This window comes from Lepidochelys olivacea, assembly GCF_965140295.1.
Source record: "Lepidochelys olivacea isolate rLepOli2 genome assembly, chromosome: 16".
Taxonomy (NCBI): Eukaryota; Metazoa; Chordata; order Testudines; family Cheloniidae; genus Lepidochelys; species Lepidochelys olivacea.
This window is the reverse complement of record NC_140426.1, coordinates 17,368,876-17,392,500: the sequence shown is the minus strand read 5'-3', so window position 1 is coordinate 17,392,500 and position 23,625 is coordinate 17,368,876. Positions and strand designations below refer to the sequence as shown.

Here is a 23,625-nt window from a genome sequence, read left to right as displayed (position 1 = left end):
TATGCCTTTGGACATTTAAAAGGTCGCTGGCACTGTTTGCTTACTAGGTTTGACCTCAGTGAAAGCAATATCCCCATTGTTATTGCTGCCTGCTGTGTGCTCCCTAATATCTGTGAAACAAAGGGAGAAAAGTTTCTGGTGGGATGCGGGGGGAGCATTCAGGCAGATCGCTTGGCAGCCAATTTTGAGCAGCCACACACCAGGGCAATACGAAGAGCACATCGAGGGGCTCTGCGTCTCCATGAGGCTTTGAAAACCAGTTTCAGCAATGAGCCAGAGTAATGTGACACTTATCTGTGGTATTCCTTACCAAACTGTCCCCTCCATTACATTTTCTCCCCTGTAAACTCCACCCCCACCAACCACCATGCGTTGAATGAATAAAGAGCCTTTTCTCCTCAATCCGTTAAGTTTTATTATGCACACAAACACACAGACAGCAAAGAAAAGTAAGAACCTGGGGCAAAAGGGCTGATAACACTGGCGAGAAACAAGGAAAGCTTGCTTATGGATGCACTGCAACAACAATCAAAGGTGTGGGAATGGGCGCCTTCCGGTCCTTGTACCCTCCCCTGGTGTTGAGTGCAAGGGATACCAAACTCCCTCTCCCCACCCCACCCCGCCGCATAGGACGTTTTGGGGAGGAGGATGTAGAACTGGGCAATGATGGCAGCAGGTTCAGCATAGGCTGCAGAGGGACTCTAGCATCCAGCTGCCTTTTCTGAACCTCAGCCAGACGCCTCAACATGTCTGATTGCTCCTTCAAAATCTGCAGCATCTCTTCCTATATGGCACGCTCTTGTTCCCTGCATGCTCTTCTGTCCTCCCTGTCCATGACCAGGTCCTCAGACACTAATCCTCCATGCTCTGAGCTCCGTCTTGCCACTCTCGAAGGCACGCACTAACCTATTGAACATGTCCTCCCGAATCTTCTTTTTTCTGCCTTCTAATCTGGAAAAGTCTCTGTCCCGGTGTGGAGGATGGGCCAATGGACAAGGTTTCAGCTGCAAGGAATGCAACGCACAAGGGTAGCATTGACAGTGCATGCATTGTTTCTGGTGCAAGGTTAATTTTTTCTTTTTCTTTTTTTTTTTTTGAACAAAACACCACCCTGCAATACACTTCACTGCAAGCCACTGGCTATTGCAAGCGTCGGTTTGCTGCTCCAGCCAGGGTGAGTAAGGCCATGAGGCATGGGCAAGAGGTCTTGTGCTGCTGCTTTTGTGAAGACATCCCTGGGATCACAGGTTGGAACTTGAGAAAAGGCCCCTTTCCCCCTAGCAACCTGGATGGTGCTTGAGGACAGGGACCAGGGTAGAGCCCCCCAAATACTTTCTGCTTAAAAAACAAAACTATTTTATGGGTCGGGGGGTGGTAAGGGAGAAACAGGAAGTCACCTCTCCCCCCCCCCCCTTTTTTTTTTCCAGTGCTGCTTGCAACACACAGTGATCCCTTCCAACTACAACCATGGCATGTTTGGGAAAGTGTGGTTGTGAGATCCATATTTCACCAAACAGGGGGGTTGGATTACTAGTTGAATTGTTTGCGGTTTAAGGGCTAGCATCGAAAACTTCCTCCGTTTCCTCTAGGTGACCCTATGCGATATCACTCTCCTGAGGGTAACAGACGCAGCAAGGGAGCAGATGCTGCAAGCGTCTGGATACAGAACAGGTTCTTATGCGGCAATGCTGCGTGCTGCAGAGTTAATACTGGAGTGGCATGGGAAAGTGTCCTACCATGGTGGATGAAATAAGGCAGACCTTCCCAGAAACTTTCTGCAAAGGATTGCAGAGTACCTCCATGAAAGCTTCCTACAGATCTCCAAGGAGGATTCCCGGGCCATCCCCACGCACATAAACAGTCTTTTTTGGACAGCACCCTCTGCATAGCTGGCGTGGCCACCAATACCCACTACACCTACTTTTTTGTTCAGATTAAACATAAAAAAATAATTGCATGTAACCCCGACAGCTTGACTGGAAATGTGGACTCACCAGAGGTGCCTTCCCCAGCATCACGCTCTGCCGTTAACTGGTCCTGTGCAGGGATGGGCTCTAGGGTTAAAAACAGTTCTTGGCTGTCTGGGAGAACAGATCCTCCACTTGCCTGCCTCACATTCTCCTCCTCCTCTTCATCAATGTCCTCCTCGTTGTTGCATCCTGGGGCTCTTGGGAGGGATCTACAAAGTGTTTTGGGGTTGTGGTGGGGTCACTGCCGAGAATCGCATGCAGCTCCTCATAAAAGCGGCATGTCTGTGGGGCAGAACCAGAACGACTGTTCGCCTCTCTTGTCTCCTGGTACGCCTGCCGAAGCTTCTTTATTTTCACATGGCACTGCTGCGTGTCCCTGGTGTAGCCCTTCTCCCCCATGCCCTGCACGATATCCCCTATGCCCCGCATGATCTTGACACAGATGTCAGAGTTTCTTCTGCTGGATTGGAGCTCTGCCTGTACAGACTCTTCTCCCCACACAGCAATAAGATCCACCACCTCCTGTGTACTCCATGCTGGAGTGCGTTTGCAGCCTTGTGTCTCCATGATCAGCTATGCTGGCGAGCTCTCCACGCTGATCAAATAGGAAATGAAAAATCAAAAGTTCCCGGGGCTTTAACAGGGGAGTGGCTGCTTCCTGTGTACCTGACATGCAGTGGAGTGGAAAGTGCTCTCCAGAGCGGTCACAGCAGAGCACTGTGGGACACCTCCTGGAGGCCAATTTATTCAAATTACACAACGCAGTGTCTACACTATCCTCATGTCAACCTGTGGATGTTGAATCAAGCACTACACCTCTCACGGAGGTGGAGTATAGAAGTTGACTTTACAGGCCATTTAACGGTGGAAGGGACTCGGTAGTATAGACACATACATTATTAGATCGACTTAACATGGCTTATGTCAACCTAAGGTTCTAGTGTAGACCAGGTCTTAGTCATGGAATAACAAAGTCCATTCACGCGTATCTTCACTTCGAAGGCAGCAAACGACTATTGTATAAAGACGTGTGGGCAATTCCAAACTCTACATAATCACAGTAGAAGTTAACACTGATCTCTGAAACATTCTTGTGTGTATCTTTGATCATATTTCAAACCATTGGTGCAGCAACTCATGGTAAGGAGGTCTGCAGTAGCCCTTAAAATAGGTAACTTATCGACTGCCTAACATGGGTTATTCTGGTTAATACCCACAAATTCAGAAATCAATAGGGGACAGTCTTACTGTTACCTCTAGACAAGGATGTCATTGTGGCACTTCAGTGGAAATCCTTTACACAATCTAAGAGCTTGCCTACATAGTAAGTTACTGCATGGCAAGCCAGGATGTGAATCTACAGTTCAACAGCTTGCCACAAAATCATCTCGTGTGGATGCTGCTACAGTGCAATGAAAATCCCAGAGTGCAGCTAAGCGTACCGTGCTTTCAAGCCCTAAACAGGCTTCCGTTTTAACTGTTTTTTTTAAAATACACCAGTGTCCAGTTCAGATACTTCAAACATTTAAAGGGAACACACAAGCTAAATATTACGTGTCGTCACCTTGGTTCCAGAATAAAAAAGGAACTTTTTCAAGGCAGAATTTTAGACAAAAACCATGTGGATGGGTTGAGTTTTGAGCAGCTGTTCCATTTATCTTTTGTACCTTTGCTTTTAAAACTCTCTCTCTCTAGACTGAAATAGTAAGAGGCCAGTCAACAGGAGCTGAATCAGTGTCTTGATTTTTTTCCCCTATGCTCTGAAGGACGGGCCTTCTCCCATTTTTGTTTCCATCTCAATAGAAATGACAACTGACCTGAGATTTTGTTGCCCGCTGATATTTGACCAGCTGTAGTAGTGATGGTACATGGTATGGATGTAGATACAGGTGAAGACTGTGCCTTAAGTGAGCTGGTTAGAGATCCCTAAAAATACAAACACCACTTAATGTAAATATTACGTCACTGCACGAGCGTATAATTGAAAAAACTTTTTTTTGAAGTTACTCTGTAATTTTGAGGTGGATTTGGTGTTAAAAAAGGAAAGGAGCACTATACCTAGCTAAAACTAGGAGAAGCTGGCCAAAGCACCTGCCAACACTAACAATGCATCTTGTCCTTATCTGCAGTATACCCCTTCCTATTACAGTTGTGAGACCACACATAGCTCTACAAAACTCAATAGACAGCCCATACTCAACTCTTCCAACGAGTCTCCAATCTAGCCCAGCAAACCTCTGTTACTGCAGTTCTGAGGCTCTCCTGAATGAAGACTGACAACGTTAATGGTTTGGGGATGTGGATGACCATTAACCTGTAGTAGAATCGAATCCTCCAGTTGAAAAGGTTTTATGGAAAATACTGGATGCGGAGAATTATTCTTTCCCCTGATTTCACCACCAGCCTCTGTTTTTGCATCAACTCGGAATGTCCATTAACCCAGTTGACACTATCTCCCTCACTGTTAGTTTCAGACTGACCAGCCAGTCCTGATGCTACAGTAAGACCATGGCCACTTGCAGCCGGCAAGCTATTTTCAAAAACAAAACAAAAGCAGTAGAGTTAAGAGACATAACACAGATATGTCTGGCACTATCCAGTCAGGGTCACAGATTAAGCAGGAGTTTGAAAGGAATGCCAGATAGAGATTGTAGAACGGGACTGCAAGACAACCTATTTAACAGCAGCAGAAACTGAGAGTGGTACAGCATCTGCCTGGCACAGTGCTTAATAGGTAAAAGGTAAACATCAAGAGATACCTGCTTGGCTTGATTTGTAGCAACGGTAGCCAAAACTTGGTGGACGGCTTGGGCTGCAGACTGAGGTACGGAAGATCTTTTAAAAAAAAATAAAATAAAATAAGATTTAATGAAAGGCTAATTTAGAAGCAGGTCTCTCCCCAAAGCATCGACTTTTGAGAAGTCCAGTACAGCACTGACAGCAAAGATTCTGAACACGTGATTCTAGCAAAACCCAAATGAATAAATCAGATTATGGAATAAACCTCTTAAATGAATAAGCCCCATTTAACAGAGCGTGGCTGCAAATGTGTCTAAAGCTCTAGACTTAAGTGATCAAGTCTCCTTCACACCCATTTATGTCACTGAAGAGAAGGCAGTGAACCCCTCTCTATTTCAACAGGGAATTGAAGAAAGAATCAGCAGGTCAGGGGATTGTGCATGTTATACACCAGGCATAAAAAGGCAAGAGGCTTTCCACACATTCCAGAGCCTGGAACTAGATACAAATATACGTAATTCTCATAAGCGATGAACAAAAGGAGACAAAAATGTGGAAAAAACCCCCTGCACTTTGGCTTCAAAGTTGTACAAACAGTGAACTAGTGAGAAAGGGTGGTGGCCTGGTTAATCTGTGATTGATAATGTGATTGCTTGGTTAGGGTGATATGAAAGCTTAACTTGCTTTATAAACTGTACTTCTGAGCCCATGGGCAATCATTAGTGGAAGGCAACTACTACTGGGATGAAACCTAGCTCCCACTGTGTGTCACATTATAGCTCTAATTATTAGAACATGGGAATTGCCATAGAGTCACAGGAACTCCTCCCATTAGCGGTCCATTTGGTCCAATAACATAGGTTTTAGAAGAAAGCAGTAAGGAAAAAACCTTATAATGACCTGTTTTCCCCACATCTAAACCAGTGACAGGTGCGCTGTAAAAAATTGTTCTCTCTCCACTATGAGACAGATCAAGATTCAGAAGTCGTCCTCTCCAGGCAGAAATCAAATCTGGGTCTCAAAAGTGCTGTAACTACTACACCACTCCAACTCCCACACACTAATCAGAAGCGTGTCAGTCAGTCACATGGAAAACTCAGAATTTTCCTAACATCCCAAGGGAATGGGACGAGTACACACAAGAACGATTTCTCACAGCCATTTGCCTTTTTATTGCGGGTGAGGGGAGGGGAAGCTTGACTAGGATTTGATGCTTTAAAAAAGACTGGCACTAATCGCAAGTCCTTCCCTACCAGCAACGAAAGCTCCCCGTGTTGCACACACTGGAATAGCCCTCTGCCCAGCTATCCCAACAACAATTTCAGCAACTGACTAGCATTAGTGAATGCTCAATATTAGAGGAAGGGAGGTGATAAGAAACATCACAAGATGCTCAAGGTCCCTGGGTGTAGAGAGAATGAATAGATACCCCCATGGCATTGGTAACTGGATGAGTCTCTCTCTCTGTCAAGCTACTTGTTCAAGTCCAGGGCATGTTTGTTATGGCAAGTCATTACAACTGACAAAAGTTTAATGGTCTATGTGCAATGAGTTGGCGATTTCAGTACAGGTTTTAGTAATCTGGAGTCCACATTCAAATCATACTTGACACCCTCAGAGAGGCCAAGAATTAAAAGGGCAGGAAGAGTGAAGTGCTCTCTAGCAATCCAGCAGGTGGTCCCTCCACAACAAGGCAGTAGGGCATTAGCGTGGACAGATGGCTTCACTTCTTAGAACCCTCAATTCAGCACTTCTCACATGCACGAAGATGTACTCTGCAAAAGCTGCACCAGCCAGAATTAACCCTATCTAGTGGCTCTAGAGGCATGCAGTGGTGCTCCTGGAAGGGTGTTTCATGTCCCTCTGCAGCTCATGTTCAGGGCAGCACTGACTGGTGCGAAGGGTGGTGGTGTGGAGGGGGTGGTAGAAGCTATAGCCAAGTCTCCTCAGGAGAACGCCTGCCCACCACAGACATCCCACAGCCTAGAAAATAAGTCATTAGTGTTTGTACTAAACACAAATAGCATTTCTGGTTCTACCATATGCCCATCCATCAAGTGATTAAAGGCACTTCAGTCTTGTGCCACACAGTGCATCCAACATCTGAGGTCATTTAGCATAACTGTACTCGTGAATGAGATGGCTTCTAGACAACTATTTTAGATCCTTTGGTTAGCAAGGATCTTTTTCATCCAGATCCCTCTGTCTGCAGACTGTTACACACAGTGCATTACACTGTAACAGTAATGCCCTATATCCTGAATGCTCTCCTCCAATCCTCAGGGCACAAGCTAGTCTTAAGATTCAGACCATGTCTGCCTGCCAGTCAGGAACAAAGCCCTTTTATCTCAAGCCAAGGTGATGTCATGCATTTCTAATACTGAATCAAATGTCTAAGTCTGATGTGACATCATCATTCTGCACGCGCCCTCTCAGGACCACCACCCACCCACATGCTCCCTCCCCACCCGCCAGAACGACAACCATTCAGATGTATTATAACCAGACTGCTACTGAAGCTTCAGGGAAGGGCACCCCGCATTCCTGAACTGAATGGGAACAAGCTATGCAAGGAGCTGTAACCAGCCTGTATAGGGTGCACCGTGACCGATATCTCCACAGATGTTTTACCTTCAGCTCTACATACCATCAGCACACCCAGAGCCAAGTGTCAATAAAATCTGAAACCCAATAATGAAGGGGAAAAGCCAGTACCATGCCTGGAGGCTAGATTTGGTAAATATCACACAAAGATTCCTACAGGTCACGAATACATTGAGCACAGGGGATTGCCATTTCAATACTCAGAATCAGTGTACTGGCAACAGAACTTATTTGCTTGTCATCAACACAATATGCAAGATCCCAGGTGGAAACGCCATGGTAGTTTCCTATAGGTGATCATTTGAAAGCTCTTGCACAAACAATTTACCTGCCAAAAGCCCTATCTAAAGCCCACTTGACTAATGCACAGCTCCAGCAGATGTGTACACCAAGTTCAGTTCATTTCCACACACACTAGATTATGTACAGAATGCAGGGGAGATGAGAAAAGGCAGGATTCAACCTCAGACCCACTTACAGTCATAACACACTCCTAGCATTCTTTCATCCCAGGATCTGAAAGCACTTCTGAACATTAAGCCTAATCATACCTCTGGAAGCAAGTGAGCATTACACACATTTCACAGATGACTATAAAAGCATGACAGTTATGCAGCTTGCCCAAGATCACAAGAAATCTGTGGCAGGACTGGGAACAGAACTCAGGAATCTAACACACAGACCTTTGCAATAACCCCTTGATCTCACTTCTCATTACAGGTGGGGTATTAACGAGCAATGACTGGCAAAATAAGAGCATAAAGACTCTTCAGAAATACAAATCAGGAAGATGAGACATCCCCATAATTTCATTCCGGTGTTCCCTGAAGGTGCAGCAGAGCTGTATTCCTACTGTTGAACTACCCAAAGCAGTTCTCCTCTAGGAATGCTCTGTGTGCAGTACATCGCACTGCTCTCTCCCACGCACAATAATCAATGTTACAAGAGAGAAAATGAATGAGTTTCAGGGACTGCCAGGGCCTACAGATGCCCGAGGCAAGCTGGAGGAACAAAGCAGGACATGCTTGGAGACACGAAGCTAGCTTATGTGAGTTGCAATACAAATACAATTCCTTTCTCCAAGAAATCAGAGAATTGGAACATTCACACACAGCTCAAATACTTGATTTCTAAACACTTCATGGTCAGCTAGAGGAGACAGTCACTTGCTAGAGAAACAGAACTGTGGAGTTTTACTAAATAGCGAATGTGTCAATTAAAGTTTGCCTTCCCAAATCAGCTTTCTACAGGGACAGGGAGGAAGAGAGTTCTCTGGACCTTCTCCCCTAAATCAACAGTTGTGGCAATTCTACTGGCAGTGGAATTGCTGCTCCTTGGGGAGCCACGAGTGTTTGGGAAAATTCTTTAATCAACAGCCTTTTTTGTTTTCCTAATTAAGAGACTATTAAACTAGGCTTAAAGGTCACCTGTGTCTTATCAATTGGTGTTGCCGGGGCTCAGAGCCTCTCTGTGCCTTCTGCTTCTGCAGGGGGCCTTCGGCAGAGAGAGGTGCTGCTGGGGGAAACCCTCAGCATGAAGTCTCTTGGCTGAAAGCCACCTGCTGGAGCAGAGGGCAAAGAGGCTCTCAGTGCAGGCAGCAGATATCTTTCTAGCTGAATTGTTGCATGGCCTGGCAAGTGCTTGTGTCTGGGGTGCTCCCAACACTGGAGGGTTTCAGAGTATTGCATACTAGAAGCAAATGGAAATTCAACTAAGGGCTGTGCAGGGGCTCTGAACAGAAGCTGGGCCCTAGACTCACATTTAACATAGGAGGATGTTCCAGGAGAAATGCAGAAGGAAGAGACAAAAGCAGGGGAGAAGGGCTACAGAGTAAACAGGTAGGAGATTCAACAGGTGACGGGGTGTGACTGAAATATTCAGCTTCTTAAGAGCCCTCCTGGTCCCAAACCCCTTTTAAAAAAAGAACTCTAAAGTATAATACACCCAAAACTGTCAGGTACTGAGTTTTGAGACAAGGGAGAGTTCTCAGCTGCTGAAGGCTTTTTTGATCCCATGTCTGCAGAATCCAAAGCTGAGATATATAATACACACACATCAGTCCTGGAAACCCTTAACTAACTTTTATCATCATGATGCAAAATAGAGCAAAAAGTAGTTTGAAGCGTCCTGTCAGGCAGCACCAGAGAATGCACTTTCCCTTGTCACTTTCAGTCACTGGTATCAGCTGGTCAAGAAAAGTGACAATTTCCAAAGCCAGTGCAGATATGAATCCCCCCGAGTGAAAGCCAACTTTCATCAGCAAAGCAGGATTACTTCTGCTACATGGACAGTTAACTTACTCAAACACTATGCTACAGCCATAAAAACTTTCACTTCTAGCTTCTTCTGCCTCCTATTGGCTACACACAACCACATATCGCAACACAAATGGAACTCTCAAATTACAAAGGTCTATTATACACCTGATCTAGTCCATCTTATAAACTCCAATTTCTCTGACTGCTACCGACAAGGACATTCATATTCTCTCCTCCTGCTCATGACCTGAACTCACTTCACTGAATGCGTTAAGCCTCTCCTCTTACTAGGTCTGTTTAAACTTTATGTTAAAATAGCTACAGACTAACACTTTAAATTTAAAGCAAACATAAAACAAGAATCTAAAGGTCCTAGAATACTTTAGATTAAAAAAAGTTAAAGATATCTGCTATGATTTCATGAAACAAGTCCACTTAAAAAAAAATATACAGACCACCTTTTTTCAGAGGGTCTCAAAGTGCTTCACAAAATATTGTGCCCACTGCACAGATGAGGAAACTGAGGCAGAGGGGTTAGTAACTTGCTCACGGTCTCACAGTGACAGAGCGCCAAATAAAAGTCTGCCACTAGATAATGCTGACTCACTGAAGGCACTCTGGTTACATAGCACATATCAAGTATAAGGCAGACATCTTGTGTATTATTGCTCAAAACTATATCTTGAACTTTTGTGGTGACAAATTAGAACCTAGTGATAAAGATGCAGCCTCACTGTGTGGTGCTGGATGTTCTTTGTTATAATATATAAAGAAATTAAGAGAATAAAAAGACTCACTGATTCAGCCTTCCTGCTCCTTCTACCGGAGCAGTACAGAATGTCAGCATACAGGAGCAGAATGCTGTCGTAATGCGTCGAAGTAAAATCCAGATCAGATTTGTCAGCTATTACCTTCTATATTCACGAAGGTTTTCCAAACCAATTTCAATCACAGATTTATGTACAGAGATCATCTCAATTTGTACATTTCTCTGTTCCCTTGTCAAATTACATCCGGATATCACTGAAGACATTTCAGTGACTTACTCTTTGCAGTAAGAACTTAAATTACTTTTAAAATCAGAGAAAGGTATAAGTGTATCATCTCCATGTAAATGATTTTGTGCAACTCATGACCTTAACATTTGCCAAAAAAGTTCTTCCCAAAGGGGAAATGATAGTGAGCCACTGATGTTTTATTAGAATATGATTTCTACTCACTCAGTGTGTAGCTACACTCGCTTGGTCTGATGAATGTTAGTGTAATAGATATATAGAATATTTATTATAAAGGTGCCAGATTGAAGGTAAAGCACAGAGCAGGTAAATACAGGCAGAGGTGGGGCAAGCTTCCACACACAGTCCCACAATGCTTCAGGATTGTTCTGAAAGGGTCACCTCTCAGAGGAAAATTTGGTCTTCAAGCTCCTTCAATCCTTAGCTCTTCTGATGAAACTATTAACAAAGGAAAGTCTGGTTCCAACTGTGGAGATGCCCTTTGGTTTTTTTGGCGATGAGATCAACCACACACTAACAACTGGACTGAAGCCACCAACTTGTTTAACTACAGGCCACAGAACACCTGACTAGATAATGACTAGAAATCATTGCAGCTCAACAACCCAGAGAAGGTGCTGCTGTGGCAAGAGAGAAACAGGTAGCCTGAAGTAGCAAAAACTGATAACAACTTTGCTGGATGAATGCTCTTTATTTAGTAATCAATGTGACTGGCTACCATGGGTTCTATTTGGTAGATTTTTATTTAGATGGTACACTTTTATGAGGTCAGTTATACAATAAGGCTCTAAAAGCCTTTGAAATATAAAGGTATATGGCACCCCATGAATTATAGATACAGATAGATACTGCAAGTCAAACTATTTGAAGCTAAAATAGTTATATCATAGAGTTCAAGTTAACACTCATCCAAGATGTGCATCGATTGTTCATTTTGGATACAGCATTTCTAACAAGGCTGCATAACGGTGAGTGAGCTTATCATTGAGGCAATATAGTTTAGATATAGTTTCACTCCTGGGGGAATTCTGCACCACTGCACACGTGCATAATTAATGTGCCACACATTTTTAATTTTGTTGTTGTTGCAGAAAATAGCTTCTGCCGGAAAGTTGCTGCCATTCCATCTTTTTCGCACAAGAGGGCGCTATGGCACTAGAACAGATTAGCAGCTCCTGGCCAGCCTCAGCAGAAAATAACTGTCTGGAAAGTTGCTGCAATTCTGCCTTTTCCCCACCAGAGGGCACTGTGGCGCTAGAACACAGCAGCCACTCCCAGCCAGCAAGGGAAGAGAAACAGCCTGCAGTGCCTTCTTCACAATGCCTGTCGGGTCAGGTCAGGAGATAGACAGCATGGGGCTGCTCGGGGTCAGACTGGGGTTCAGACTGGGGTTCATAAGGGCTGGTGGGGGAGGCCAGAACAGGAGTGGAGGCACAAGGCCACGGTGGGAAGAAGCTGCAGGGCCACATGGGGATGGGGGAGGAGGTGCAGAGCCACATGGGGGAAGGGGATGGCTGAGTGGGGACACAGACACATAAGGACAGGGGAAAGGGGGTGCAGGGCTACATGGGGAAGGGGCACAGAGACACTTAGGGACAGGGTGAGGGGATGCAGGGACATATGGGGGCCAGGGAGTGGGTGTCTGAGTGGGGGTGGAGGGACACGTGGACATGGGTGCAAGGACACATGGGGACGGGGCAGATGTGCCTGACTGAATGGGAGAGGCTAGGGGGTCAGCCAGGGTCTGCATGGAGGAAGCTCGCTTAACAATCCCTCCCCACCCCCCGAAAAAACTGTTCCATATTTTTCCCATCCATACCCAACAACCCTCCAAGTTCACACCCAGGCTCCTTCCCAGAAATTACTTCCCTCTCCCTCAGCTCCTCCATTACCCCCAACTCCCTCAAGCCTTTGCACTGCGTCTGACGGGTGCAGGAAATATGGTTCTGTATTGTAGTTTAAATGAATTAATACAGAACTCTGAGTAATAATATGCCTAGTAAGGAATTTATTTGTCAAAAAACATTTCCTGAATCTTTTTTGTTGTCTGTATTGTTACAGACATACTTGCTGACAGGTATTTTGAAATAAGTTACCCAAAATAATAATTGAAACTGGTGAGATTATAATGTGTTGTTTTGACAAATAAAATATGCAGAATTTTGCAATATTGTGTGCAGAATTTTTAATTTTTTGGCACAGAACATGCAACAAACAAACCCTGTAGAGATCACTTCCACAGGCTCATCCCAATTTGGCTTTTGGCAGGAGTTCTGGGCACCGTTATTTGGTCTACAGCTCTTCAAGAAAGTACTGTCTCAGAGGAAGGTAGTTGCTTTTAGGGAAAATGAAATACTAAGGAACTTCTGAACCTTCTCCAAGCATAGACCCTCAAAGCTGGACTCCCAGAGGTAAGCAACAACTGATGCTCACCATTAGAAAACACCTTTTCCAAGGCATTCTGATAAGCTACTTCAAAATAATACTGCTTTCCCTTCTCCATCAAAAAGAGGAATACAAAATACATGAAAACCAGAAGTGGCAAACTGAAATAGTTCCAAGAGGCGCATGTCCAATGCACACCATTGTCTAGGATAAAGCATTTGCAATTCCAGACAATTTACACTGGAAGCTAATGGTGAATTTATCTCTTTTTGTAATACCTTTTTTCTTTTTTCTTTTTTTATCATGGTAGGAAGACAGCATAATCCTTAACTCCTCTAATACTTTTCAGTGGAAATCTCTCCTCCCTCACTTTTAAAAAAAATCATTAATTTCTCTTGGTTTAAACCATCACAGAAAACAAAACAAGATTTCAAGGTCATTACCAACAGAGAAAAGAATTAGTTTTCTGGCTGGCAGCACTGCCTGGTGAGAAGAGAGAAATCCCTGGAATGACCTGAGTTGGCAGCTGGCTGTGGAGTATGGGAAGGCCAACAGTTTCAGTTAAACTCACAGGGAAGTCAGAACCGCTTGATAAATTGTAAATTAAACAGTGAGCACATATTCGTGGGTTTCTGTTGAGCAAGACAGCCTAGCATCTGGATATATTTCTGGGGAGCTCTGCCCCAAATTCATATTTAATCCTTGATATATCAAGGGTTTTATACTATGAAGAAATTCTAACAATGTAAGTTACCAGAGAAGCTGGAGTATAAACTTAATCCTTCAGTGCAGGGACCCAAGGGCATGGCATTAAAGAAGTAAACTACAGAGCAGATGTTTTCTATGGCAGAGGGAATAAACAGGAGAGCAGCTGGACAGCTCAAATACACCGACACTCAGTCAGTTGCAGATGGGTGCGTTTTCCCCACTCAAAAGTAGAGGATACACGCAAAAATACTAGTAACTGGGAAGTGGGGACCATATAGCAAAGTTTCAAGCTCGCCACTGAGGTAATAGAATCCAGAGTTTGCATTAGCAAAACATAGGATCTAGAACCATAACAGAAAGGGGATGTACCAACATTTTATATTTACATACAACCTAATAATGAATAACGAATTTAATACTGATCCACTAGCCTAGATTATCAGGACTCTAAACCAGACACTGGAAATTTCCTGTTTAGGCAAATAATGTAGCATGTCCTTGAACAACTCGGGGAGCACAGTACCCACCACCTTTCCCCAGCAAGACCTGTGTGCTAACAAAACAGCAAGGAGCAGCTGTTCTTTCCTGCATTACTCCGCAAAACACTTCCACTTCAACAGGTTCAGATTATATGAAACAGTAATACTGCCCCCTACTGGCAGATGAACCTTATTGCAAGGGCTCATTAAAGGAATATATTAGAATGCAGAGAAAGGCACGCACCCTATTACCGCAGAAACAGCAGGTGCTGAGGCATTGTTCTTCAGTTCTCGCACGTTCACCACCTGAGGGACGTTCTTTAGAGTTGATTCAGTCAAGGAGGTGCTCACTGCTTTAAGAGTGAACAGAGATGAATCCCACCAATTAGCTGAAATATTCCATTGCACATGGATTATACAAGTATCCAGAAGAGTAGCTTCTTAACTAGACCACCACCTATGTACACTTGGGAGGACAGGGAGGGAATCTGCAGTACACTAGCTACAAGGGAACTCCTGATCTATTCAAATCAGCAGAAACCATGGATTTGGCTCAAATCTGATATGAGTAATTTACTGAGGATTAGAAAACTTGTGATTTATGAGAGCACATCTATGATTTATAGAGAATTTTTGATAACTATGCATGGAGGACATTAATAACTGGTGTGATAACTGGTATCAATACTTGACAGATCTCCTGATTGCAATTCAGAATTCTGGCCATTTTATTCTTGGAACTGCGATTATGATCATATCCCTTTCCTTGCTCTCATCCCCTCCCCGCCAAAAAAATCTTTCAGTGGAGAATAAAAGTCTGTATTAAGGTGCCACAATTATACTGTAAAAGAATGGCAAATATAGAAATACCTGTTGAGTGTGCATGATTGCTATTTTGGCCACATAAATGCACGCTCTGTGTTTGTCTATGTGCAAAACGTGAGTATGTTCAAATATTAGTCCTAGGTATTAAAAGTAATTTTGTGGGTCAGTTTGTGCTGGCAATGTCATATAAACTTTACTATAAATTTAGACTGTAATTACTGTGTAGAATTACTTATCGTAAATTAGTTAGATCACTTTGTATTACTCTAATTTACATAATACAATCCAGTTTACTGGATTCTGTAATATTTGGAATTACCGTATTTTGCATTGAGAGATTTATAGAGAGTAAGTCATACTTAACACAAATCTCTTACCTTGCCCTTTTTCCCCCCGTCCCTTATTAAACTTCTAAGATTAATGAAAAAAGAATTTTAAATGCCTAATTTACTTTTCCAGTATTCATGCTGTCCATCTACTTTTTGCAGTTCCATTCACCTTGGACAAGCAAGACAGACTAGTCAGTTTCCTTTTTGTATGTAGCTGAATTTTATTATTTCCTGCAATGATTGGGTGCTACAAGGGATGTGTAAATCCAAGCAAAAAAAAACAAAAAAACCCTCATATATGGAGATTTTTCTATTAAGGTCTTTTAAAACCCCACAGCCAGATCTAAGGACTAACCTACCTGAACCTAAAGTGTTCCTTTAATATTAATATTAAACTGTTCTAAAATATACATCTTTTAATGTAACTAACATGGTGAACAACTATTAGAATGGGCAACATCTTTTCCTTTTACCGTTCATTAATCATGGAGGATTTTTACATATAGATTGATTATTATTTCAGTTGTGCAATAGTCAACTATCAGGAATTCCTCGGGGCTTATGTATATCAGATGATCGTAATGTTAGTTTTTGAAGATATATAGCAGGCGTGGCCAACCTGCACCTGAGAAGGAGCCAGAATTTACCAATGTACATTGCCAAAGAATCACAGTAATACGTCATCAGCTTTCCACCCCCCCTGCCCACTGGCAGCCCTGCCAATCAGCGCCTCCCCGTACTTCCCAAACGGCTGTATCATGGAGTGCAGGAGGCTCTGGTGGGAGGAGGAGGAGGACACAGCAGGCCCAGGGGAGGGCGCGGGAAGGGGTGGAGTGGGCGCAGAGCCTGTGGCAGAGCCAGGGGTGGAGCAGTGAGCACCCCCGGCACACTGGAAAGTTGGCACCTGTAGCTCCAACCCCAGAGTCGGTGCCTAGACAAGGAGACACATATTAACTTCTGAAGAGCCACATGTGGCTCCGGAGCCACAGACTGGCCACCCCTGATATATAGTCATCAACTCCTGTGTTTCTGCATAGATTAAAATGAATATTAAGTAGCCCTGGATGTTGATTCTTCAGGCATTTTTTTCTGAGAGTTCAAATAAGAGAGAAGAGACCACTGGCAGTGTTGTGTGGGGAATAATATACAGATCCTGTATGTATCAGACTTGGCTCACACCAAGGTCAATGGTTTCTTACCCTCAAAGGCATTAAAAGTCTATTAAATGCACTCACTACATAAATAAAAACACCACACATGTGTAGAAATGCCCAGAGTTTAGTCAGTTAACATTAGTTTTACCTGGAGTCTGGCTAGCCATCTGTCTTCTCAATGCTGCTGCAGCAGCTGCTTGTGGTGCTGGGACGGTGACAGTGGGAGCAGGGGCCCCATGTTTCACAGTCTTTGTTGCAAGCATTGTGCTATCTGCCCCTTGTGGAACGATTCTGCTTGAAGATGTAGGCACTAAAAAAAAAAAAAAAAAAAAAAAAAAAAGATACAGTTCATTGAACTCCCATGAACAAGGGAGACTCAAAAGCCCCTACTAGAATGTACTGACTCTTTAAAAGCGATACACTATATACCTGTTCCCACTGAATCCTCATATAGTCAGACAAGACTAATTTACAACAGTCAAGCAACTAGCAATTCATCAAATCTAGCAATGTTCACTTTCCCATAACTTCTAATGAACTGCAAGAGGTGGAGTCCTAATCAGCTATCTTTTCAGCATGCAGTGTGGGTCAAATTGCCAACCCTTAATCTTACTCCCTTTGGAAAAAGATAACCCAGTTCCTACATTAATTCCTTATCAATCAATCAATCAGAATGTCATCTGCTGAAAAAACACCTTCTCAATCAGCTACCAGACGTAGGCAGTCACATAAAAGCATGGACATATTGGGTGGCTGTTTCTCAGTCTGTCCTTATAGTCATGTCTACTGACATCTTGTTTGATCACTAAGAGGATCCCTACAGAAGCGAGCACAACTCTTCTGGGTGTAAAGAGAAACCGAACACACATCAGTAGTCACCTTACTGTCAGAGACTGGGATGCCAAGTGTTAAACCTGGCTACACCAGTTGAAAGCGGAAGTTAGACACAAAGCTACAAACTGAAGCCCTCAATATGCACATTTGAGCCGCAGGGCCATCTCCCATGTAAGATTTCATATTTATGGCTCAAAAAGGTTCATCCCTTTTTATTGTTGTGGAACCTGAGACACAAGAAGGTCAAGTAACTTGCCCAAAGTCACACATTAGTGGCAAAGGCAGGCGTCTTGACTTTCCCTCCTGTCCTCTAGCCAATAGATAAGATAATCTTAGTTGAATTTCTCAGTCTTGATCTAAATGGCCCAGGCTATAGGAAAAGCACAAAGTTTCCAATGTTACTTCAACACTAGTGGCCTGAGTTCAAGGGGGCTATAATTCTGTACTGTTCATTGCTCTTGGAGATTTGGCAACATGAAGACAGACACCACAAAATCATTTCACCTAGAACTGAAGTTATGACAAGCACTGTAGAGATTAAACACATCAACAAGGTCACAAACAAGAAGGGGAATGCAGTTCCAAAATCTACTCACTTAAAGTGCCCATTGTGAGATGAGGTTTACCAAATGGTGGAGACTGTGCCATTAGACCAGGCTGAATAGAGGGAGTACGGACTACAGGAGCATGTCGGGGGACTTGGACTGGAGCAGCTTCCTCTTCCTGCTCTACAACCTGTGAATCGTCATTCTCCAGTGACTGGGAAATGGAGGATGTTGAGCTGACTTCATCCAAATCTTCATAATACCTCAGAGACAAGAAGGCTGATCGGGAGAGACTGGCTGCAATGGGAAGAGCCACATTATTTTGTCATCCAAAGCCAATGAGGGTGCTATTTAATCTCAATGGCTAGGATAGAAACACCATGTCTATAAAACTTTTTAACTGTCTCATTTTAACTTAAGTGCAGAAGCTAACTTCTCAACTCTGGCACCACATGCTGTGTGGCCAGGCATTACATTACGGTAACATGCAATCTCCCGATCCTTTCAAATTTAAAAATAAGGGCTGCTTTGTTATATTCTTATAACTAATTGGGAGAGATTTATTTCTTCCATAAATAATATGAGAAACATTACATGTTTGAAAGTTACCAGTGCGGTCATTGTCAATGGACATTTTCTGGCCATAGGAACAAAAATGAAAGGGGTTCAAAAGTGTCTCAAATAATGAAGAGAGACTCCAAAGACACTTTTCGTACAATGGCATCAGGGACCCCATAAATGCTGTTAACTCACATGGTCTAATATGAACCGCCGATACACTTCCAAGGCACACAGGGCCGTTGAGGTTCTTCTCTTAGGAGCCTGGGTGCCAACAACCCCCAAATATTGGGATATTGAGACTGATTCAAAAACTACATTGGAGCACGTGACATTCCAAGGCTTCCCAATGCCATAAGAACCATTGTTCTGAGTCATAGGAGCCACCCATCCAAAAAGCCACCCACTGTGGTTATAACAGATGGAAACCTTTATTTTTAGTGGCTGCCCCTATTGCCCTGACAGATCTGAAGGTCACACTTGAAACTGATCTGTTAATATGCAAATTAGGACTCATCTCAATCTCCATATTTGTTACATTTACTGAAAAAAAACTTTTCTTCACAGTGGCATTCAGCGTTTGATGTTCACCAAGTGATGTGACACCTGGTGGGGTAATGAGTGGGCCAAGAGTTCTTTGGAACTCTCAAAGTGTTCATGATAAAGCAAGAGAAAACCCTAGTTTCCAAAATGTTGAAGTGCAGGAGCTGTTTGTGATCCCGAGATTCAGGTTTCAGTCCAAATTGCAGCTTGAAATTCCCCAGCCATGTGTGCAGCGAGACAGCGTTTTGGCTGCTGAAATGCAATGCAGGTATGGAGATGGCAGCGGGAGGGTCGTAGGAGCAATGAGACTGACACTGAAATACTGGAAAGGCCAACTGTAGTAACTGTGATGTCTGTGTGTATGATAAGCTGCAGTGTTGCACTATTTCTGGAAGTTCTGTGCTGCCAAGACAATACTTTCAAGAATGGCATAAAGAGCAGCAGGTTATCAAAACACAAAGTCTGCAAGTGTCTCCACACTTTAAGATACTGAGAACCATTCTTAAGATAAAATTTAGTTTAAAGGTTTCTTGTTAATCACATGATAAGCTTCAACCTCACATCATTCCTCCCAGTCTCATGTAGAAACTATTGTAAAACAGTTATTCATCAGTCACATCTATATCAGTCTCACAAGCTACATTGTTATCTCCTTGACAAACCTGAGACTTTAACAATGAAGTACAATACTTATGGTTCTTAGTACTGTAGGTCTAGTGTGAGGGAAGGAAAGAGGCAGGAACTTGCTATCAGACCACTGCTTCCTGCAACTCTTTGACTGCCTCCACCTCAAGATTTTAATGACAAATTGTTCTCTGCTGTTATTGTAAAGAAATGGTTCTTTGTGATTGAATATGCAAGACTTACACTGAATAACTACTTCAGAACAAGAGCTACTGGTGTTTGATTCTAAAATGAGTGCCACATACTTTGATTAAACTAGAGAACATGAAGAAAAGAGGCATTTAGTTTTAAACTGTCCTATTTTAAAACAATCCTGAACCTGGATTTCAGACTGGAAGGCTCACTGAGATTAAGAGACTAGACACTCATCTTAAATCTGTCTCATGAACAAAAGCTATAGTGTGTGTTTGTGTGTGGGGGGGGGTTGCATATACAGATGTACAGTACAAAGTTTAATGATGCTCTTCCCATGCCTTAGATCAGGGGTTCTCAAACTGGGGGTCGGGACCCCTCAGGGGGTCACAAGGTTATTACTTGGGGGGGGTTGTGAGCTGTCAGCTTCCACCCCAAACCCTGCTTTGCCTCCAGCATTTATAATGGTGTTAAATATATTAAAAAAGTGTTTTTAATTTATTTGGGGGGAGTCACACTCAGAGGCTTGCTATGTGAAAGGGGTCACCAGCACAAAACTTTGAGAACCACTGCCTTTTTTGTAAGCTCTTCAGAGCAAGGATCACCTTTTTGGTTTGTATTTGTACAGCACCTAGCACAAAGGGGTCCTGGTCCATGACTGGAGCTCCTAGGTGCTGAAAATAACTCACTCAGCCATAAAGAGATATTTAGAATTTAGTCAAGCTTAAATAACTTTTAAATATTTAGTATTTTGAGTGATCATGGTTCACAACTAGTTTTACTCTGCATTTTTGTGAAAGGGCTTATAAAAGCCTTCTTTGTATTTTAGCATTGTAGTTGCATTACACAGAAATAACCAACACTACTATGAAGAAAACAGTTAAGAATTAGGGATTCCCTTTAACTTTGCCTCCATTTGCTATTTAGATTCCTTGTCTTAACTGTTTAGCAAATGGCACTATTGTTACTGAAAATAAGGCGGCCAACTTTGAGGACAAGCCAATAAAAGAGATATTCATTAGTCTAGTCTGAGCGGGGAAAGGAAACTTCTAGCTAGAACTAGTTCCACAGAAGCACATTATTTGGGGAAGTGAGGAATACAAGGGGCTACGGTAGCAATGTTTCCTTCTACAGATAAGGCAGGATATTAACAAGTTCTGTGGGAAGGCTTGCATGTTTCAGATTCCTAATGTATCAAGGGTTTACCTGGAGCAGTGGATCTCACAGGTGGAGTCTTCCTCTTGGCTAGGAAATTCCTCAACTGTGCCTGTTTAACTGGGGACAATTTAGCTGCAAAATGGAGAAAAAAATCACTAGTCTATAGAAACCATGGAGATTCAGTTAAATGTCATTTTTAGAATGTGCAGGTGGGGAAAAAAAACCAGAACAATGAGTTACCAGGTGCTTTTGGCAGAGGCTTGGCATACGATTCCAAGGTAGTTTTCACTAAGGCACTGCGCAGGCTCTCAAGGTCACTGTCAAAGCTGAAACAAGACAGAGCAGTGAAACAAAAGACAGGTCCTGCAACAGGAATAGCCATATATCTGCCCCACATAAGCAGCTGTATGGGAATGAAGGAACCACAGGCTCATGTGGAAACACCATAATTTGATGCCCAACTCACCTGGAAGGGCTAAAGGACACAGGATTGTCTATCTGCATATGCCTCAATGACACTGCTTTACAACAGCCATTGTTCAATGCCACCAGAACCTCTTTAGGTGTTGCAATATTTAAATGCATGCATCAAGACCTTAAGTTACTTATGGAAAAAAAAAATCAAATGGCTAATAAATTCCCTCTTGTCCTAAATTAATATTCTATTATAGTCCTCATGAGACATGACAATGGTAGATCATTTTTGAGGCTACACTTTCACAGTGTTTTCATTTCTGTGAGAGCCCATCTTTCATAGAGACACACTGATATATTAAACCAAGCTATCGCAAAATACAACAGAATTAATTTTCACGCCTATTTGAGGAGCACCTGTGTTACTGGTGAGCAGAATTTGCATATTTACAGCCAGTGCTCATTTTTCAGGATTCCCCCCCTCTCCCCGACATCTCTACACTTAATTATATCTACAAAGCATGATTATTAAGTCTGTTTTGGACATGCCTTTTCATACATTACTATTGGGAATAGACTTAACTCAATACACTTCTTGCTACAACCTCCAAATATTACACATACCTTTGAGAACTGCTAAGAGAAGACGTGTCACTGGGCATATTCCATTGAGAAGTCTGATTATATAAGCGGAGCTGCTGCAGGCTGTCCACCAGGTGATTCAGCCTCTTCCTCTGCTGATTAATTATTTCACGATTATTAGCAAGTGTGTTAAACAAAGTCTCTCGCTCAGGAACAATCAGGCGCCTGGAAACAAGAAGAAACAAACAGGAAAAGATGAGAAGACCATTAGACACCTAGCTGCAAGTGCATGTGCATGCATACACAGAAAACTGGTTTATTTCATCTACTGACTTCAGACGACTTCAGCCCCCAAACCACATTTTGGTTTGAATATCAAGGCAGCACAGGTCAGTTGTGTATTTCTCTTTGTAGTACACTGCAAGTTTATTAATTTAACATGTAGGTACTTGTTCAACAAAAGGGCTTCATTATCAGTCTCCCCTGGATGTTTAGTGCATACAAAGCCTATTTTACAGGCATTTCGGAAAGTGGAATTTACAGCATGTAGAGAATTTGCTGGAAAGCATCTAGCAAAGTCAGTCACAGTTAAATAGTCCACAGTCTGAACTTTTAAATACAGGCAAAAATGGCTCAGTCAAATGTTGTTCACAAACTCTTTGAAAAAGTTTTGGAGTGGTAATCATAAAATGCCTTTTGTCTATTTATTAATGTCCTATTCCTAATTCATTAGTATGCTCCTTAGACACCGACTAGTTTTCTATTCCAATTTCACTCACTTACTTTTGGGTTTTTTTCTGTTCCAGATGCCGGTCCCACTCCAAATCCAGAACATCATTCACATCCTGAACAGCAAACTTCACATACTGGTGTAAGCGTCTAATTTCCTACCAAAGAGAAAAAAATGTCATCTTTCAATTCTCTACGGCAGCGATTCCCAAACTTGTTCTGCCACTTGTGCAGGGAAAGCCCCTGGCAGTTTGTTTACCTGCCACGTCCGCAGGTTCGGCCGATCATGGCTCCCAGTGGTCGCGGTTCACTGCTCCAGGCTAATGGGAGCTTCTGGAAGTGGCAGCCAGTAAGTCCCTCGGCCCGTGCCGCTTCCAGCAGCTCCCATTGGCCTGGAGCAGCGAACTGTGGCCACTGGGAGCCGCGATCGGCCAAACCTGCGGACGCAGCAGGTAAACAAACCGTTCCGTCCAAGGCTTTCTCGGCACAAGCGGCGGAACAAGTTTGGGAACCACTGCTCTATGGGAATCTCAAATCCAGTGAAGTAAATTAAAGACCCTGTAAAAGAACCAAAATAGAAGTCATGCAGGACACTCTTACATGTTCACATCTAGAAAATCTAAATCAGAACGGCAGAACCCTATACAGTGGAACTCTGTTTTACTAATCAAATCTGTCACTAGCTTACTGTCTGCCCTTGAGCAAGCCAACTTCTGTACCTCAGCTTCCTGCTTTCTACCAGTGCAAATCGTTCAAGATGAAGTGTGTTACAAATGCTAAGTATTACACAGATCAAACCTGATTTTTCTAGAGCCATTTCCTACTGATGATGTGCTTGTCCCTAGTTTACATTACCTTTAGAAACCAGCAAAGTGATCAAAAACTTCAAGTTCTGTTATCTAGGTATTCATGTGGCCCCTCCCCAGTCACTCAAGGATCTGAGCTCTTCCCAAGCACTTAAGAACCTCTCCTCCCAACA

At 43.1% G+C, this 23,625-nt stretch overlaps 1 protein-coding gene across 3 annotated transcripts in view; it reads right to left on the bottom strand.

Annotated features, from left to right (window-relative positions):
• Positions 1-23,625, bottom strand: part of NUP214 (nucleoporin 214) — a 76,936-nt gene that overhangs the window by 26,158 nt on the left and 27,153 nt on the right. For 2 of the 3 annotated variants that reach the window (XM_084650540.1, XM_084650542.1), the window contains exons 18-26: positions 22,701-22,804; positions 21,960-22,142; positions 21,162-21,247; positions 20,970-21,053; positions 17,898-18,143; positions 16,616-16,777; positions 14,404-14,512; positions 4,730-4,805; positions 3,788-3,896 (exon numbers count right to left, since the gene is read on the bottom strand). In XM_084650540.1, coding sequence (XP_084506666.1) covers positions 3,788-3,896; positions 4,730-4,805; positions 14,404-14,512; positions 16,616-16,777; positions 17,898-18,143; positions 20,970-21,053; positions 21,162-21,247; positions 21,960-22,142; positions 22,701-22,804 — 1,159 coding nt within the window. The remainder of the gene's footprint in view (positions 1-3,787; positions 3,897-4,729; positions 4,806-14,403; positions 14,513-16,615; positions 16,778-17,897; positions 18,144-20,969; positions 21,054-21,161; positions 21,248-21,959; positions 22,143-22,700; positions 22,805-23,625) is intronic. The other variant, XM_084650541.1, reaches the window with a different exon arrangement.